Source organism: Furipterus horrens, unplaced genomic scaffold (genome assembly GCF_987537825.1).
Source record: "Furipterus horrens unplaced genomic scaffold, mFurHor1.1.pri manual_scaffold_7, whole genome shotgun sequence".
NCBI lineage: Eukaryota > Metazoa > Chordata > Mammalia > Chiroptera > Furipteridae > Furipterus > Furipterus horrens.
In genome coordinates this window covers 141,133,322-141,154,533 of record NW_028327177.1, presented here as the reverse complement: position 1 = coordinate 141,154,533, position 21,212 = coordinate 141,133,322, and the positions used below count along the sequence as shown (strand labels likewise).

General features: G+C 52.6%; 1 protein-coding gene across 1 annotated transcript in view; it reads right to left on the bottom strand.

Annotated features, from left to right (window-relative positions):
- DOCK3 (dedicator of cytokinesis 3) overlaps positions 1-21,212 on the bottom strand; it is a 218,468-nt gene that overhangs the window by 108,673 nt on the left and 88,583 nt on the right. Inside the window, exons 7-9 of the mRNA XM_090284832.1 lie at positions 20,129-20,213; positions 14,873-14,914; positions 14,137-14,291 (exon numbers count right to left, since the gene is read on the bottom strand). Coding sequence (XP_090140958.1) covers positions 14,137-14,291; positions 14,873-14,914; positions 20,129-20,213 — 282 coding nt within the window. The remainder of the gene's footprint in view (positions 1-14,136; positions 14,292-14,872; positions 14,915-20,128; positions 20,214-21,212) is intronic.

Sequence of the window (21,212 nt, the reverse complement as noted above, 5' to 3'; positions counted from 1 at the left end):
CCTCTAAGGACACCAGAATGTGCGTCACTTATACTTACTAACTTGTTCCTGTTACTATTTCTGCTGCCATTTCGGCGCCTCAGTGATGCAAAGGCTTCCCGGGTGATGTCATAGGCCACGAGGGATTCCTAATGGGAACAGCAGGGCTCACAGAAACCAAAATAAACACAGAGGGAAAACAGAAAAGTCTTCATTGTTTCCTGAACTGAAGCTGGAAACCTCAGCCAACCTGAGAGCCAAATAAATATTTAAATGTGCCAGACATTTTACTAGATATTTTCTAGGATTTTGAAGTATAAGACGGAGAAACTCAGGAATAATCTCAAGCAATAAAAGTAAAGCCATAACCAGGGTGGCTCAGTTTATGAGCTTCGTCCTGCAAACTGAAAGGTCGCCAGTTTGATTCCCGGTCGGGGCACCTGCCTGGGTTGTGGGTCCAATTCCCGGTGGGCTTGTACAAGAGGCAACGGATTGACGTTTCTCTCCCTCTTTCTCCCTCCCTGCCTCTCTCTAAAAATAAATTTAAAAAATATTTTTTAAGCAAATAAAGACTTCCCAACTACTAAAACTTTGAAAATACTTAAGAACTCCTTTTTTTTTTTCTTTTAGTTTAAAATACAGGAACAATGTTCACTGCACTGTGTCAAGTTCTTTTTTACTCTCATTTAATATGGAAAAAACATTGGTGCTATTTTAAAGACAATACCACAGCAACGTAGCTAATAAGGTATAAAGACAAAAGTTCAGCTCAAGTCTGAATCCTGCAAAGCCTGTATTCATCCCAGTTGTCTTTTATGATGTAGATACTTAAATGGTGAAAATAAGATACAATATTGATCAAAAAGAAAGAAACCAATCTGAGAACAGCTCCATGTCCCTACAGAGATTATGTGCCTGTACCTGTGCACAAACGGATACATCTGAGACCACAAAGGACGCTCTCATCCTTCACTTCCCTCCTTCCTTCATCTTTCCCTTCTCCCGATGGACGCCCCGTGCCCGTGGACGCAGCCCGCCCGCCTGCCGCGGAGCTGCTCACCCTGTCACTCAGTCCGCCGGGTTCCCTGCTGTGCTGTACAATATGGTAGCCACTAGCTATGTGCAGTTATTTGTAACTAAACTTAATTAAAATTAAATTAGAAACTCATGCGAAGGAGAGAGCGTAAGGAAGCCTGCACGCAGGTTCCCCCAGATTGTCTGCGTCCTTCCCTCGTGCAATCCGGCTGTGTTTCCCTCCTCACTGGGTCACTGCCAAACACCCCAGCTAGGAGGACAGCTCCACGCGCACACTGACCCGTGAATCCTTCCTTCTAGGGAATGACCGCCAGGGGCCGGCCCTGGCCCTTCGTCACACCCTTCACGTCCTGCCACTGCCCGTGGAGCAGCGGGGGCTGGACCCCGACATCTCGGCAGCTCCCAAAGCAGCAGGCACAGAGGCTTGCCGGTCACAGGCATACTGAGTGGAAGTCAGCCCTGCCTAACAGTCTCCCCAGCCTCTAGTGACATTACGTTCATAAGGACAAAAGAACGAGAACAGCGAGGCAGCCGAGAGCAAACCGAGCAGCACTAAAGGGGCAGCTGTCCCCGAAGCTTCCGTCAGTGCGCACACAGCTCTGTCCTGCCCTAAAGGCCCCCGAGGGCTTCCCAGCGACAAATGAACATTCGGAATGTGCCCGCTGCTGCCACAGGGCTCTGATGGCATCTTAGCTTGATGGAACCCCTCTGCTGTCCTAGGCAAAACTGACAGGTCCCAGGGAAGGCGCCCGGCAAAAGCAGCGCTTCTGCGGGGAAAGCAGCCTTGCCGTGCCAGCCGACCTTGACTGCCCGTCCTGTCTTTCAGAAGCCCGACAAAAGCAGAGCAAACGCTGATGTCTGAGCCCAAGAGCAAAGCTCCAGCACATAAAATAACAACGGGAATTGTGAAAGAAAAGAACAAACCAGTAAGTGAATGAAGGCTGGATAAACCTGTGGAGCTAAGAACCCTTTCCCCAAATGTACGGAACGCTGAGACCCCCTGTGTGCCGGGCCTGCCCTAGGGGCCTCGCCTGCACCACCACCCGACGAAGCGGACGCTGCCATGTGACAGCGCAGGAGATGCAAGCGCCGCGGGGCTAAGCAGTCTGTCTTACTTGGCGGCACCAGCCATGGTGAGAGAGGTAGCGTCTAGCAGGAGCGTGAGTTCCGAGAGCTTAGGACCCAGGAATCCTGATGAGTCCTGACCCCCAGGGCTGAGGCTGGAGACTCACAGGCAGGGCTGGTATGGGGGATGGGTCATGGGAGGGTTGAATTGGCCTCAGGGGCAGTGGGGTGAAGCCAGACTGGTCACAGGTGAGCACAGCCTGGTCAGGAGCAGAGTGTGGAGCCAGAGCAGGCAGATGGGGTGAGGCAGGTGCCAAGGCACGGGTCCTAAGACACCACAGAGACTGTCCCCAGAACGGGCCCTTCAGTCCTTACAGGGCAGTTCTCCACCTGGGGTCAGACAGGCTTCGGAAGCTCCATGTCCCCGCAGAAGCTGGGTGTGTGTCTGTGCGCACCTGCCCCCTCCCGAGGAGAGACTACCAAAGGGCCCCAGGCTGCGGCTTCCCCGGTCACTTCCGTGCCTTCGCACACCCATGCGTCCTGCAGGCCCACGTTGGGCGCCAGGACGCTCTTCCAGGCGGCAGGAAACTGACCGCTAGCTGAGTCCTCCGTGTCCTCTACAGTACTGCCATACCCACGCAAATGCCACCGACCAGTTAGTATTAACTCAGTTCACCGTCCCTCTGCAGCCATCTGCAGGGCGCTCGGCCTTGTCAGCGTCAGCCTTAATGGAGACTACACTTTCCTTAAAGGAAGGAAGAAGATGTTTTGGTGCAAAAAGTCAGGCGAACTATGTAAGAAGAAAACAACTTGCATTTCAGGGTTTCTGGAGCAGACACATATTTAATTTGATCTCACTAAGTTTCTTCCTCAGCTCTTCTCTTAAATCCGGGCTCCCAGGGAGACCGCATCTGGGCACCAAGAATCTGTACCTCCGGGGACTGCCGATCGGGAGAGCTGCCTGTTGTTTCTTGGAAGGGACAGTGAGCACCCACCAAGGGCCCCCGGGCTGCTGCGGCTGCTGGTGTCCATGGTTATGACCATGAGGGCCCCATAAGTTTCTGACTTCTGTGTCCTGCTGATCCTGCGCTATGCATGGCTATTCTCTCATGCATCGTTGGGGCAACATGGGGAAGGAGAAATACAGGAGGTGGGTCAGGACTTGGGTCCTGGGCCGGACTCTAGCAAACGGGGCAACCTCCGAGTTGACGCAGGGACTGAATTAAGTGGCATGTAAAACTCTTGGCATGCGGCTTGGCACATCACACGCATTCCAGGAGTATCCACTCCTGTCCCTTTCTATTCCTCCTTCCCCAGAGACCAATCCAAACCATCACATTTCTAATTAAGCCTCAAAGGAAAATAAAAACCATTAAGCATGACTGTCTTTTCATTTTCTTCCAAATATATCACAGCCTAATTCAACTTATTTATGATTCTATCCCCCCATGCCTGATTCCCGGAGACCGAGCCCCATGGAACCCCCTCTTCTATCTCTGGGCTCCCCTTGGAAAGCCTCCCCCCAGCCTGCCCTCCTTCTCCCCAAACTGGTCTACCCAGTCAGGGCACAGGCCTGGGTTGCACGTCAGGTCCCCAGTTGGGGGCGTGAGTGAGAGGCAGCCACACAGTGATGTTCCTCTCCCTCTCTTTCTCCTTTCCCCTCTCTCTAAAAATAAACAAACAAATTATTTAAAAAAAAAAAAAAAAACTGGTCTAAAACCAGCTCCCTTAAACCTGTCCTCTCCTACATCCCCTCCTGTGGTTAACGGCCTCAACATACACTCAAGAGTCGCTCCCCTAAAATTCAGAGCTAAGTCTGTTTAATAAAGGTGATCAGCAATGAAGATAACGGAACTTTTGCTCAATAAACAAGGGATGATTAGAAGGCTGGCTCTCCTGCGCAACCTACAATCTGCAACTTTGCTTTCCATTTCCCAGACACTGGGATGTCTTGGCCCTGACCGAGTCCCTCCTGCTTTACGAGCGCCTCTGCCCTTCGCTCTACACACGGTCCCAGCTCAGCCCGGGCTCCGGCTCCTGGGCCTCCGCTGTCACTGGTTTAGTGCGTCGCCCTGCTCTGTCTTCATACTGAAATATTTCCACTTTCCATTAAAAGCCCGTGAAAGAAAAGACTATCTTTGTATGTGTTTAGGTTCGAAACTTAGGGGCACCTATCAGGTCGATATTTAATGGAGGGTTTTTAAACTTTGAAGAGTCCCTGTAAAGAGTACGTGAATGAAAAAGGGGGTTGGTTCTGTGATAAAACTGACATGCCCCGTGACGGGAGGCAACCTCACAGGGTGACCCCACCCGCCGGCGGACTGCCCTGCCTGAGGCACAAAACTGTGTTAGCGAGAAAGACGTGCCTTCGCCTAGGCAAGCCCTGCCTGTTGCCCCTGTGCACTCGGGTTAGCCGCCTTGGAAATAAGCCTTCGCGGCCCTCAGGAAAGCACAGGACCTTGGTAACCATCCTGCACCCCTCCCGGCCCCGCTTTTCCCACCCCCATGTAACAACCTTTGTGCTCCCCCCCAACTCCAAACGCACGGGAGAAACCGCAGAACGGCTCCTCTCTGGAGCATCGAGATCTCGCTTCCCAGCAGCTGCCTTCGGTTTTGGCTCAAATACGTTCTTGTAAAAATTCCCTGCAGGGTTAAACATGCTTAGGTCACATGTAAGGAGGGGGCGGGTAGAGGAGTTTTTACAATAATTAACTGAGTCCAAGGTAAATAACTGGCTGAATCTATTTCCACATGAGTCTCTCTTCTACCCGCGCTCCGACGGAAGGCTGTCCGGAGCTCCCCCAAGAAAGCCGCAGCCGCACCCCTGGGTGCCCCGTTAGGTCAGCCTCAGTCCACACGGTCGGGCTGCAGCCGAAGACTCCCCGCTGCGTGCAGCCAGGGAACGGGTTTCGTACAGCTCACCGCTGCGCACACTTCGTATCTGAGGTTCTGGGTCCCCACTTCTCTCAGACCTTTACTCTGTCGGCAAGTGACAACGGTGGTGCCCCTGGTTCCCGCGCACAGCAGGGACCAGCCCGGTCTCGGGGGTCCCTCTCGGGGGTCCCTCTCGTCGGCACTATTTCTTCTCTTCCTTGTGCCTGATTTCTCGTCACCCCAACGACAGCCTCACAGGGCACCCCCCGGACCCCAAGCCCCCCACGCCCAGTGCTCAGGTTCCCATCTGCTCTTCGTGAGTCTCCGTTTTGTGCCTTCAAGCGGCACAGAGGACATCGTGTCAAGCAAAAACCCTGATGCCCTGACTCACGGACACGCGGACGGAACGCAGGGCCTGGCGCTTTTCCCTTCCGTGGGAGGAGCCGAAGATTCCGTTTTCGAAGTCTCCCTCTGTCTAAGACGACCCCTAACAGCCCCGTCTCTGCAGCCCGGCGATGCCCCACGCCGCGGTGGGAGGCAGGGAAACCGTCCCCCGTTGGTGAGGAAATGCGGGCTTCGCGAGGGCAGGGCTGTGCGCGTGTTTACTCACTGCTGTAGCTCTAGAGCCTGTACCTGCGGACGCTCATCTGACCCCTAAATAAATGACTATACCGTCTCCTCCTACAACTCCCACCACTAGTACCCCGCCCCTCTCCAGGCAGAGGGTTTTTCTGAGCTTCCGTCAGAAGCATTATTCGCTCTCTCCTACTTCGTGCTGTGCGTGATGGTCTAGACAGAGCAGAAGGCAAACTGTTTGCAAACAAAGAACTCAAAGAACCTGATCACTCTTTACCCTTTCGATCCAGACTCTGTAGGACATGGTGGTAAAACTTTTCTCCAGCTGACATAATGAGAGACGGTGGACACAGGAGGGCAACTTCTGACCTTATCTCAGACCAAAAAAACGGAGGTTCAACCGAAGGCCACCGTACGTAACCAAAGTGGAAGTGTCACTCTGCCTGTCTCTGAGCAGACTTTCCCGCTGCCATCCCTGAGCATGACCTGAGGCCCCGGGCGCACATGCAGAAGCGCGCTGGGTTGGCTAGGCCACAGGAATGACACACAGCGGGCTCCTAAATAACGTGGGGATTCGGGGACACTGACCGCCCCCCCACCCTGGCACAGTCAAACACCCACATGTAACTTCCGACTGCCCGCAAACTTCGGTCTAGCCGTACCTCGGTACCCACGGGGCAGTGGGTCTAGGACCCACCCCCACCACGGGCACCCAATCTGCAGGTGCTCAAGTCCCTTACAGGGACTGGCAGAGAACAATGCACTCAAGTCGGCCCTCCACACCTGCAGATTCCCAACCGTTAGTCAGAAATACTGGTGATCTATGGCTGGTTGAATCCACGGATGTGAGACCCAGGGACCTGGAGGGCCATCTGTATATTTACCGGAAAAAAAAAAAAATCAACATATAGGAAGACCTAGAAGGTTCAAACCCATGTTGTTCAAGGGTCAACAGTCACCAGAGCCGGGGTTCTAGCTCCTCTTATTCCTACTGGGATGCAGAAAGCCCTTGGGGGACTTCTGGGGAGCGGCTGGAGTCTATGCCCCATCCAAGGTCAGACAGGCTAGACCACGCCACGGGCCCTAAGGGGGAGGAGTGGACTGCAGAACCGTAACCAGCAGCCTGAGCTCCTGCAGATGAGCTCCAAGTGCACCGCGAGACCTGACCTCTTTTGCAAAAGCAAGCAACACTGCTGGACTCAATAAACAATGTTCTCACTCACCATTTTAAAAGAAAACGTCTCCCCAGGGGCACCGGAGCTTTTCACGGCCTCTCTCACTTGGGCAGAATGCTTGGCTCTCAGGCAGAGTCCTCGACTTCAATTACGGAAGCAACTGATTTTCAAGGAAAAGTTTATTCTACACAAGGGTGTTTTAAATGCCGAGTGAACTCCAGGCAGGAGATTAAGAAATGAGGCTTTTTAGCTGGTTTCGCACAGCGTCTGTGAAAAGACGGCCAAGCTAAGTGTTCTCGGGCGACCATCAAGAACGGGAGAGTTTCTGAGGACACCCTAACACCCCCAAGGCCGCACAGAGAAGCCTGGCAGAGACGGCACTGCTTGGGGAAAGCCAGTTAAGTGATGGGATCAGTCACGAGTGCCCCCAGGCTTCAGGACTCTGCTAAGCTTGCAAGGGCCAGTGGCAGGCACATCAGCAGGCACCTCAGCGGGCACCTCAGCGCGACAGAGAAAGTGAGCTGTCACACAACAGCACCCCTGCTGTGAACAGCCGGGCACAGAGCAGACGAGGCAGGTGTGTCCATACAGAACCAAACCCAGGTAACAGAGATTCTGTTCTAGAAGAAGATGGTTTGGACTATTTCTTTACAAAAGGGGAATGAATCCATGATATCAGGAAAAAACAGAAAAGGCATTTTAAATTCTGGCCACTCATAGGTTGTGTTCTTCTGTTGCCCCATCATCACTGAAAAGCAAAGCGGACACTTATTTCACACTGTCAAGCTGGATAAATGAAAATTTGGGGCATTGTTTTTTTCATATAACAAATCTAGCATTTGTCACCATTTGCTATAATTGTCTTTCCCTTAAGACTGCTGGCAGCTACTTTAAGAAAGAATTACTACCAAAACTTCAAACATCTGTCGGCTCAAAGAGTCTTTTCAAAATTTTAGTCTTTTAAAAATTTCCTGAAGATGATAATACATATACATTGCGTGCATATAGATGTATATATATATGTATAGGTTTTCTCCAAAAATACAAATCATACTATGCACATGGTTGTAAAAGCTGAAAATAGTTCATGAACTTCTTTATATAACAGAACGTAGACGGAGTCCCTGTTTCAGGCAGGGTTCTGAGATGGTCCCTCAAACCTCCCCAGTTCCCAGGGTTACTAATGCCCACGGCTGTAAAGATGGTGGCTTTACTCCCACAATCAGCTTATGTTATAGGACACACCCGACTGCACAATGGGTGAGCCTGACCTAAGGCCACGAGCCCTTTAGAATAAGTGCAGAATTTTCTCCTGCCGGATGCAGAAAAAGAAAAGGAAGCCGGGGGTCCCAGCCTGGGGCAGACTCCCTGCACGGCTGCTAACCTGAAGGTGGGGGGGGCTACGCAGGTGAGGAAGCGGGCCTTTAGGGGCGCAGAGCAGCTCCCCACGGACAGCCGGCAGGGACGTGGAAACCTCAGAAACAGGTTCCTGCCAACACCCAGTGAGGCTGGGAGCAAAGCGTCCCCCGGCGCTCTCAGACGGGAATGCAGCCCAGGTGACACCGGGACTTCGGCCTTGCGACACCGGGGCAGACTCCTACCCACAGAAGTGGGGACTTAGAATCCAGTAATTTTTCATCAATTACATTTGCTGCAACTCATTATATAACAACAGGAAAATGACTCAGTCCCTCTCCTTTTTGCCTCAGTATTTTCAAAGGTTACACTATTATTTATTCAGCCATTTCTCTACTTACAGACATTCAGACTGCCTTAGAATATTTGCTATTAGAAAATACCATTATTTCACGTACAAATACAAGTTTATTGGTATCAAATTGTTCATCGTATATGGACACAATTTTTTAAAAGCGCCTGTGATACCAAAAGCAATGGCAGAAGAAACTGGAAACATTGGACTTCATCAAAATTAAAACCTGTTGTGCATCAAAGGACATTCTCGAGAAAGTGACTCAAACCTACAGAACGAGAATATCTGCAAATCGTGCACCTGATAAGGGTCCAGTATACAGAAAACATGAAGAACTTTTATAACTCAACAAAATGATAAACAAACAACCCGATTAAAAGCTGGCAGAGGCCACTCCCGGTCCTGTGCGGGAGACCTACGTGCATGGGCACCATTACCACGTCATACCCAGTAACGGGATAAAGCTGGCACAGGGTGTCTTCACGGGCAACGGGGAAGTCCTGGGGTGGACTGCACCCACAAACATTGAGGAAGGTTCCACAGAGTTGAGTTTCCAAGAACGGACAGGAGTTTACCAAGCCAGCAAGAGTCGGGAAGCATGGAAGAGCGAGGCGTGTCTGGGGAAAGCCAGCTCAGCCACCAGGACTGAAACGGGGCGCATGAATGAGCGTGGGGAACAAGGCAGACCCGCGTCACGGCGGACCTCCTGCACCGCGCCGAACAACGAGGGCTTCAGGCCACGTGGCACCGACGCGGCAGCCTGCGGTCTTCACAAGGGAGCCTGGAGGCGGTGCGCAGGGAACCTCGGGTGGGAGGCTGGTGGGTTCTGGGGGGTCTATGCTGGGGAGAAACGTGAAGGGCCTTGTGTGACAGTGGGGACAGAGTGGGACTGGTGACTTTGATACTTGGGAGACAGAAGGTTACAGAATATGTACAGTGATTAACTGTGAAGGGGCGGAGACAGAGGGGGAGGAGCCCACGAGGCCCCCAAAGGTGCTGCTGTGGGTCTCCGAGCAAATAATGCCTTTCAATGCCTCTGCTCCAGGGAGCGCAGGAGGAAGCGCACCCGTGAGGGCAGAAGATGGATTTGGGTCTCACAGGCTGAGGCAGAAATGTTGGGGACACCCGACGGCAGAGGCCTGGCAGGAAAATGGAGACAAGGCCTCAAAACTCAGAGGAGAGGGCTGAAGCAGAGATTGGGATTTCAAGGCTAAATAGGTATGATTCTGCTTGGAAGAATACAGCATCACACACACACACACACACCACACACACACACCACACACACATACCACATAGACACCACACACACCACACACACACACCACACACACATACCACACAGACACCACACACACACACCACACACACATACCACACAGACACCACACACACACACACACACCACACACACACACCACACACACACACCACACACACCACACATACACACCACACATACACACCACACACACACCACACACACACACCACACACACACACCACACACCACACACACACACCACACACGCACCACACACACACACCACACACACACACCACACACCACACACACACACCACACACGCACCACACACACACACACCACACACACACCACACACACACACCACACACACACACCACACACACATACCACATAGACACCACACACACCACACACACACACCACACACACATACCACACAGACACCACACACACACACCACACACACATACCACACAGACACCACACACACACACACACACCACACACACACACACACACCACACACACACACCACACACACCACACATACACACCACACACATACCACACAGACACCACACACACACCACACACACACACCACACACACACCACACACACACACCACACACCACACACACACACCACACACGCACCACACACACACACCACACACACACACCACACACCACACACACACACCACACACGCACCACACACACACACCACACACACACCACACACACCACACACACACACCACACATACACACACACACCACACATACACACCACACACACACACACACCACACACACACCACACATACACACCACACACACACCACACACACACACACACCACACACACCACACACACACCACACACACACACCACGCATACACACCACACACACCACACACACACACACACCACACACCACACACACCACACACACGCACCACACACACACACACCACACACACACACCACACACACACCACACACACACCACACATACACACACACACCACACATACACACCACACACACACACACACCACACACACACCACACATACACACCACACACACACCACACACACACACACACCACACACACCACACACACACCACACACACACACACCACACACACCACACACACACACCACACACGCACCACACACACACACCACACACACACACCACACACCACACACACACACCACACACGCACCACACACACCACACACACACACACCACACACCACACACACCACACACACACACACCACACACCACACACACCACACACACACACCACACACACACCACACACATACACACACACACACCACACACACACCACACACCACACACACACACCACACACACACACACCACACACACACACACCACACACCACACACACCACACACACACACCACACACATACACACACACCACACACACACACACACACCACACACACACACCACACACACACCACACACACACCACACACACACCACACACACACACACACACACCACACACACACCACACATACACACCACACACACACACCACACACACACACCACACACCACACACACCACACACACACACACCACACACACACACACCACACACCACACACACCACACACACACACACCACACACACCACACACACACCACACACACACACACACACACACCACACACACCACACACACACACACCACACACACCACACACACACACCACACACATACACACACCACACACACACACACACCACACACACCACACACACACACCACACACATACACACACCACACACACACACCACACACACCACACACACACACCACACACACACACACACACACCACACACACACACACCACACACACCAACACACACACCACACACACACGCACACACACCACACACACACACCACACACACACACACCACACACACCACACACCACACACACACACCACACACGCACCACACACACACACACCACACACACACACACCACACACCACACACACACCACACACACACCACACACACACACACACACCACACACACACACACCACACACACACACACCACACACACACACACCACACACCACACACACCACACACACACACACCACACACACACACACCACACACACACACACCACACACCACACACACCACACACACACACACCACACACACACACACCACACACACACACACACACACACACACACCCAAGGCCCTGCCAGCAGCTGCGTCTTCCCTCCGCAGGTCACCTAATGCTCGCCGGTCAGGACACATCAGGACGCGCTCTGTGCTTTGCGATTCGCCCTGCGCTCTAGCCCTTCCGGTTCCAGGTTTGCCCGCAGAGTCCGCAGAGGGACAGGGAGAGGAAACCTGGCCTTCTCTTCAGCCCCTCCCGCTGCTCACGGACGTCCCCGGCCCAGGGTGGGGGCGTCACGGCACACGGAGCACGAGCCGAGCACCGTCTGACTGGAGACCCGACTGGAAGGACCTGACGGACGGAAGTTCTCTTGGGGAGGAAGAAAGCACCAAACCGACTGCTCCGCGTCAGCACTGCGACGGGACACCTGCCCAGCCTTTCGGGACTTCTGACAACGGCTTTGAGAAAGCAATCCACGCCCCACAGAACACCTCCTAATAATGGAGGCATGGTTTCCTAGCAATACCCGCACAATGATCGAAAACTTTTGAGGGCTTAAACAATACACAAATCCTAATGCAAAGAAAATGTATTGATTAACCCTAGCTCTAAAATTCTGCTCTTTAGTTCACTCTCAGAACTACATAAAGCAGATGGCATTGCCAATCATGACCTTATACTTTGATCATGCAAATGGAAAGTAGCATAGTTTTCCAATATAAAGGGGTTTTTAACTTACCTAAACATTTCCAGCAACTCTACACCAATTTCCTTTTTACATTTTTTCCTTTAAGATGTTTTGCTGTTTCCGGAGGCTACACTATAAACAGTAAATTCAATTTTGAAATGACCGGCGCACTGACGACCCCGCACGGACTGCACACTGGAGCGCGGGCGTCCCCTCTCTGTCCTGCGCGGGCACAGACGCCGTGTGGTGCTGGGGCCCCGGAGGGAGACGGCAGCCCCCGGTACGCAGGCTGACAACGTGGGCTGCTCTGGCTTTCAAGGGGCGACGCGGGGGCCCTTGGCGCTTCCTGGGGCGCTGGGTGGGGACGGGCACAGTGGTCCCGTGACGTCCCCCTCCCCTTCAACAGTGGAGTAGCTGTGCTCTATCTGTTTCATATATTACACTTTCTCACGAAATTTAGCTTAAAGGAAGAATTCTCACACACACCCGTGGTCTGGCAGGAGGAACCCAGGCGCGGCCGGCTGGCAGCCCTGCCCGCGCGCCGCACCACCGCGGCCCCTCCAGCACAGCGTCCCCAGCGGCGCACGCGGGAAGCCGCCGGTGCCGAGACAGGCCTGCGCGCCCTCCGTCACGGGTGCAGGGCGCACCCTTCCGTCACTGCGCCCAGGGGACGCGCAGGGCTTCACTCTGCGCAGGGGCAGTCGGGGAGCGTGCAGCTCTGATTCTCCTCTGTCCTGACTTTAAAGCCTCCAGTTTAAAATTTCCCACATGCAACATTCAATCAGAAAAGAAACCGTTGTTTTCAAATTTTAAGTAAGACAAAAACAAACAAACTACTCAACACGGGAAGTGACCAAGCAATACAAAGTATCCCAAGACTTTTTTTCTCTCGGCCCCACGAGACTACGGAGAAATGTGTGGGTTCCCGGAGATCCCCAGGTGGCTACAGAGGTCAGAGTCGAGCTCACCTCTCAAGGAAGAGAAGCCTAGCGTGTCCCCCGACGCCTCCCCCCTTTACGGGGAAAAGCGCGCTGCCACTGGTCCTGCCCCAGGGCCCCCCTCACTGCCCTGCCCCGCTCCGCGCCAGCCCTTCCAGAGCGTGTCCTCCCACCCAGGCCCGCTGCCCCTCCTGCCGGCAGGTGCTCCCCCCTCGCAGGGCCAGGCTGCCCTCCCGCGGGCCGCAGCCCCCCTCCCGGGTACCCTGAGCCCCACGCGCAGTAAGGCAGAGCCCTGGGCTCCCTGCGCTCCGGGACTCGGCCTCGAGTGGGCCAGCACTGCGAGCGGATGCAGCCTTTCCTCTCCCCGAAGCGCGGAGAGTCAAGGCTGGGCTATGAGCTTCCACACGGGGAAAGAAACGGGGTAACAAGCAGGCCACCCACAGGCCTTCGGAATACACTGGGGCTGGAGGCAGAACCCCGGCTACACGAGAGGAGGTCACTCCATCCTGTTCTGCCTCATCCGTGCGTCCGTCTTCTCCGGGGGCCAAAGGCGCCCACGGCCCAGCCATGCCGTCCCCACCCAGGGCCCCGGCTCACCGGAGCCGCTGGCGACGTTACCTGATCTGCTTGCCCTCCCTCAGGTCGTACAAGGAGAAGAAGACGTCAGCGTCTTCCCCGATGGTGTTGTAGGTGAAGCTCTTCAGGCTGAGGAAGAAGTGATGGGGCACCGGCATCCGGCAGGCTTCCCCGTGGCGTGGGCGCATGGTGTCCACCTAACCGGGGACGCAAAAACGGGGGCTTCTGTCATAGGGGTTTCATGACACGAATCATGAGTAACATGAAAACTGAATGACTAAGTCTCCCTGCACTGAGGGAGAGACCGGAGTGTGACCTCTAACACAGGGGTGCTGCGTCCCCACGCTCGGTCTGAGATGGGCAGGTGCGCACCTGGGAGGAGTAGGGAGTGACCGAGAGGGGAACCGAATGCCCACTGACAGGGCAACTCCAAGCCTCCACCGGGTCACGGACAGCTCAATTCTCCAGGGAGCCATTTTCAAAGTCGTCTCTTGGCGACCCTGACATGACCCTGAAGAACCTGATGTACACTGTTGGGTGGTAACGGTCACCGTCCTAAATGACATTTTTATTTTCTCCAGACTAATTCATTCTCGTCTCTCAGTCTCCCTCCTTCCAGCTGTGCTCGTGTAAATTTGCACAGCGGCGCGGAGACGGGACACATTTGTTTGAAGGCCGGGGCCCCTTGGATGAACGGCACACACAAGCAAGGGGTCCGCGCTGTGTGGCACCCCCGCTGCAGAGGGCAAAGCCTGGGAAGCCGGGCCCAGCGGCTCACCTGGGACGTGCTTTGCTGGACGCTCTGCCGGCTGGACAAGTGCTGGGGAAACAGAGAGAGAAAAATTCACTCAGCCGCGGAGGCAACTTTTAGTAAGCATCTTCTGCAGGCCAGGCATTCTGCTACGTCTCGTACATATATGACCTCATTCCATGCTGATAACCTTGCTAGAGGGATGTTACCTGTACTGAATGGAGACAGCTCGGGCTGAGCACCAGGAAGCGGCCTGCCCAAGTTCATTCACACGGCAGGGAGGAGGCCCAGTCCAATTTGAACCCAAGTCTTTCCAGCCCAGAGTCCCAGCCCAGTCACAGGCGGCACCTGCTACTGCATTCTTTATTGGTTCTGTCCTCCCCACACACTGTCCCCTGCCCTGCGTTGGGAGGCCCAGCCTTTCCAGGCTCTCCCCACTGGAGAGAGGACGGCTTTTAAGCAAAAGGCCCCCCCATACACACACACATCTCCCCGTGCTGAGCCTTTGCTGCTGGCTGAAGTGAGGAGAGGCAGGTTCCAATCCCAGCCGCACCAAGGAAGCTGTGGAGCGTCAGAGAAACCACTCCGTCTCTCCAAGGATCATTTCTTTGACCGTAAAATTAAGATAAAAGCTTCTACTGTCTTCCTCACAGGGTTATGACGACGCTCAAATTTCATCATGGGAAGCTGCACGACACAGTAGCTAGGGACCTCAGCCAGGACACCTGGTTTTAAATCCTGACTCATTTGTTAACTGAGAATAACATTCTGTGCTGAACTCAGCCTCCCAGGACTTTGTGCAGATTAAGTTAGCGTAATGTCTGCAGGTGGTTGATCGTTGTTATCTATAATTAGTATTCTTTTATCAATTTATTGATTTTAGAGAGAGGGGACAGGACGGGCGGAGGGAGAGAGAGACAGACGTCACTCTGGTGCCCCACTTATCCACCAGGGCGCGTCAGGGAGACGCCGTAACCGCCTGAGCTGCCCAGCCAGGCTGGTATTCTTCTTATTGGCATTCTTCTTTATAATTAGTTGTTAGAGAAGAGTCAGTCCCATTTAGAAGTAACCGTGCCAGGAAACACTCGGGGCTCACACACACGAGGTCCCAGACCTCGGGTGCACAGCAGGCCTCATCTGGGGAGCTGCTCCCCACCACACAGGCACAGACAATGGGGGCTGGGGAGAGCGAGTTCCTTCCTTTCCCAAATACACATATCTAACCCTAAATAAAACTGAAGTACAATTAGATATTAACTTAAGTGCCTCTCAGAAGCTATAATAAATTAATACAGCTAATAATTAAATATTCATGTGCATTAATAGCTAAATTAGCAAGTTATTATTGACTATTAATATCCATTCGTGGGAATACACATTCCCATGATACATATTAAATACAGTTGGCCCCCTGTGTCTGTGGATTTTACATTCATGGATTCACCTAACCATGGATTCAGATATTTAGAGAAAAAAAAAATCCCAGAGAAATTCCAAAAAGTGAAAACTGAACCTGCCACAAGCCAAGCACTGCACTGGGCATGCGGATGAAGTGGTGCGCAGGCACCACCCTGCTGTGGCCTGCGTGCAAACATGGGTTACATGCGAATACTCTGCCATTTCATGCGAGGGACACACGCATCCGCAGATCTGGGTGTTTGGGGAGGGCCCTGGAGCCAGCTTCCTGCGGACACCAAGGGACAACTGCATAATAAAGACGGGCCTGCGCTGGCTGGGGAACTCATCACACAGAATGTGTGTGTACAAAAAAAAGTTCGGATATAAAAGAGGCTACAAAAAGCTTTTTTAAAAACCAAGCGTTCAGAAAAGGAAGCCAAGAGCCTGTGGTGACTGACCCACATCCACCGGGACGTTCCCTGGCCTGGAGGGCCCCGCCGCCGGCCTGTAAACTCGGAGGCTGCACCGGCCACCCTCCAGCAGTGGGGCTACTGACTGAGTCTTAAAAATGACCACCGGTCTTCAATATAAACGTTCAGTTATAATTATATAGGGACGTTTAAGCTGCCTTCAGTGTGAACCATCCACGCTGACAATAACACGTGTCATCCTAGAGCTCAGAGAGGCATCACACTGGGGAGGCATCGTCAGCCTCGTCTGAGAGGGCAGCCCACGGCGGCCAGAGAAAGGCCCAGAGACTGGCGCCTTGGGGTGTCTGTCTCACCGCTGTCAGGGAAAGCCCGCCCTGCCGCCAGGCAGCCTCCAGCTGGGCGCCGGTCCCTGCGTCCACAAGGCCCCCATCACACACCGTGATTACTGTGTGTCCACGTCCGCTACCCAGCTCTGGCCTTTGTCCTCTCAGGGAGCAAAATACCCGTCTTAATCACCTTTACATCCTGAGTATCTAGCAAGGTACGTCAAACGACTATGGAAGTGGGGAGCGAAGGGGGGACAATTGCGACCACTGTAATAGCATAAACAATAAAAAATAAATAAAGTTAACATTGATATTAGAAGTAATATAAGCACATAATTTTCAAAATTAAACAGCCTTAAAAAGCCTGCAATAGATTGTCAGTCCTCTGTGTCCTGTTACCCAAAGATAAGGACTTTCAACCTGTTACTGCGTTTTTTCCCAGAAGTCACCAAGTATTTGTAAATGTCTTACTGACAGCACGCTCTGTCCAGTCCGAGGTTCCCCCGCTGGCCCCTCACTACGGAGGCCGGGGGTCACTGCGTTTGGTTACACCGTCTCACTCCAACTCTGCGCTGACACCTCACAGGCTTCAGACGAAGCCGTTTATGCTGCTGTGACATCTACATCTTGTTCGCTGCTGAGCCGCGCAGGCGGCTTCCGCCACACCTCGTTTCTTCCTCTGCGCCCTGCTTTTGTACAGGAGACAACTTAGCCTTGTTCGGACGACGGGGCCTTTCCCTGCGCCCTCCCACAGCCCCGCAAAGTGGCCTTCCCCCGCGCTCTCCACGCGGTAAAACGACCAGATGCTGCGCGAAGCGGCTTTCCGCCTGGGGACGCCCCTGCCACCGCCCCGTGCGCTTGCGGGGACCGGCCCTCCCCAGGCCTGTGTGCGGCACAGCCGTGTCCTGGGGCTGCCCCCACGTGAGCCTGAGGACCCTCTGTGCCTCTCAGCTGGGTCAGAATTCCTCTCTCGGGCGGCACAGAATAGCGTCTTCTGGGTTCCTCCGTTTTAAAGAAATATTTTAGTCTTCAGTAGTTTCCTGAACAGGGTTTTTAAAGAAAGATTTATTTATTTATTTTTTTTTTTGAGACTTTAAGTGACTACAATTTTCTTCGGGGTATTTTCCCACTTGACTGATAATGGGCCTCGGTAAACACAAAATTCTAGGTTGGACCTTCCCCCCTCAGAATTTTAAAGGCAATTCTCCGTTACTGCTGGTTTTCAGTGCTGCTGTTAGGAAGACGAATGCCATTCTTCCAACAATTCCTCGGCGGTGACCTGTTTTTCTCCCAGAAAGCTTCAGGCTTTGTGAGCTGAAGTCTCACAATTAGGTGTTAAGTACGCGTTTGACCCTCTCAGTCTGGAGACTCATACCTTCATCCTGGGCAAGGTTCTCCCAGCTTTCTGAGTTGTCGTTGGCATCTGACATGGTATAACCGTAAGGCACACAGCGAGAGGACTTGACGCACATACACGGACGCTGTGACGTGAGCCCCGCAGTGAGGTGACCGTACCCTTCGTGTCCCAGAATGACCCCGCCGCCGGGGGAAGGCTGAGGACCTGCTCCGTGAGGAACCCCCAGGCGCACAACACACCGCTGTCAACACCGTCACCATGTTGCACATCAGAGCCTCGGAGCTCAACCCTCCTCCAGCCGCAGCAGCTGGGCCTCTGACCAGCGCCTGCTCGCCCCCTGCCCCAGCCCGGCAACCACCACTCTGCTCTGCTTCTATGAACTCGGCGTCTTTAGATCCCACATACTAGACCACAAAGTATTTGCCATTCCCTAGCCGATTTGTTTCACTTAGCACAGGACTCCTAAGGTGCATCCACGCTGTCACAAGTGACAGGACATCCTTCTCTCTTACGGCTGGATACTGTTCCATTGTACATTTACACCACGTTTCCTTCCGTCATTCACCCTTCAGGGGACACGTAGGTGTTCCTACGTCTTGGCTCCTGTGACTGGTGCTGCCACGATCACGGGAAGGCAACCATCGCGCTGAGATCCGGATTTCAGTGCCTTGGGATACGTATCCAGAGGGGGATGGCTGAGTCATGTGCTGGCTACGTGTCTGATTTCTGGAGTTATCCCACACAGCTTTTCAGAGCGGCCACACAGACCTACATGCCCGTCGACAGTGCAGAGGCCTCCCTTCTCCACGTCCCCGCGGCCACTTCTGCCTTGCCTCTTTGATGACGGGCATTCTAGGCGTGAGGTGATATTTCATTGTGGTTTTTATGTGCATTTCCCTGACAGCGAGTGAAACTGAACACCTTCTTGTTTTCTTTTAAAGAAACTTGCAATTCTTTCTAAAACCTGTCATTCTCACCACTATATAGCCCTTAAATATGTAAATACCCCTCAAAGGGAGTTTTACCCGGTCCCTTAGTCTAAGCCTGGTAGTCACCTGAGGTTTCTGGTGTTTGTTTTACCTTAAAATTTTGTACCTTTCTTATAGTTACTTCTTCTCAGTCAGCCTGTGAAATGTAAACTTGGTCATTAGTCAACTCAATACATTCTTATAATAACCAACAGACAGCTAAGGGTTTTACAGGTTCTGTCTTTCTTAGGAATAGTGATACTTTATTTCCAGGTTTAAACAGTGCACTAACCAAAAACTGGCTCTTTTCACCTTCAACTAGAGAAAAAAAATTTTTTTTAAGATTACTTACTTATTCTTAGAGAGAGATGAAAAGGAAGGGAGGAGCAGGAGAGAAGCATCCATGTACAAGAGAAACAAAGACTGGTGGCCTCTCACACGCCCCCAACCAGGGATCGGCCTGCAACCTGGGCATCTGCCCTGACAGGGAATCGAACTGGTGACCTTCGACTTTGTGGGGCAGAGACAAAATTTAGGAACTGGTGTAGGCTGCAGGAGCTCCGTTCACCAGAAACGCCAACAGAGAAATGCTCCATAGACATTACACACCCAGTGCTCTGCACAGTAATTCCGGTTAGAACAGCAAGTGTGATATTGTTGTCAGAATAAGGACGAGCCCTTAATTATACTGGGACAAAGACGAAGGAACAATTGTAGCAACATCATTTCACAGTGTAATTAGAAAAAATAAAGGAGCAAAATGAGGTGTGCAAGGAAAAGCCGCCCTGTGTTGGCTTCCTTACCATTTTGTAGAGGTCTGAGACACTGATCTGGTCCGAATCCACAACTTCAAAGTCCTTTCGAGGCACCAGGTCCAGACCCAAATGCCTAGTAAAGAGAAGGACCACAGTCAGCCTGTCACGTCCTCAGACTGCTCCCCTTCATGTGCCTGAAAGCCCACACCTGCCGTCACGCAGTGGACTGAGGCCCGGACCCTGCCCAGGTGGGACATGCCCCTTGTCCGGTGACCCTTAACTGTGCTCACCTTTAGGAAGATAGATAAGGCTAGGGACTTTAAGTCTGACGTACGTCTAGTCATCAAGCAGTTCCCCTTGTGCTGGTAAGAAGGATGTGTTTGATATCGCGTTGTTAATCGATTGACTGAGTTTATTAAGGATGGGCTTTCTATAGATCATTAATAAGTCGCACTTATGTTTTTATTTCTCCCCACGCTGCAAGTCTGCTCAAGGTTCTGTCATGCATTATTACATCCACCACCATAAAGTTACCCAGGATCCAAGTAGGCGTGTAATGCAAAGTCTAACACATAAAAAAAATACCTGCTGAAAATATTAAATTTAAAGAAATATATGTTTTGGTTGAGTTTTCTCTCATTTCCAATTTAATTAACACTGACATTGGGTTAAAGACACCCCCACGTATCAGCCGGTCTCTTAAGAAACTCCAGAGGAAAGCTTAACCAGGGAGCGCCACTACTAAAGGACAGGATATTTAGAAGGCCTGGCATGGCTTGGGCAGAAAGGAAGAAGTAACGGTGGTTCCTGACTCACTGGGAGGCAGCAGGTAGCTCTGGACACAAAACTCTTGGATTCAAACACGGTACCTAATTTATAGTCAACAAACGGTAACTCCTTTCTTCCTCTCCAGAAAAACAGCTCTCCACCTGGAGCCCAGCGGAGCTGTGGACCCCGAAACTGCCTACAGCAGTACGCGCACAGGCGCGTTTATGGCTTTCTTCTGAGGAGAGGGGCTGTAACTCCCATCAGGGTTGAGGGGTGCTCTGTGAGCCCCCTACTCTGCACAAGGGTCACTAACCGTTGCACCTGGCAAACGGAGCCCACAGATGATGGAAGAAGGGTGTGTGTT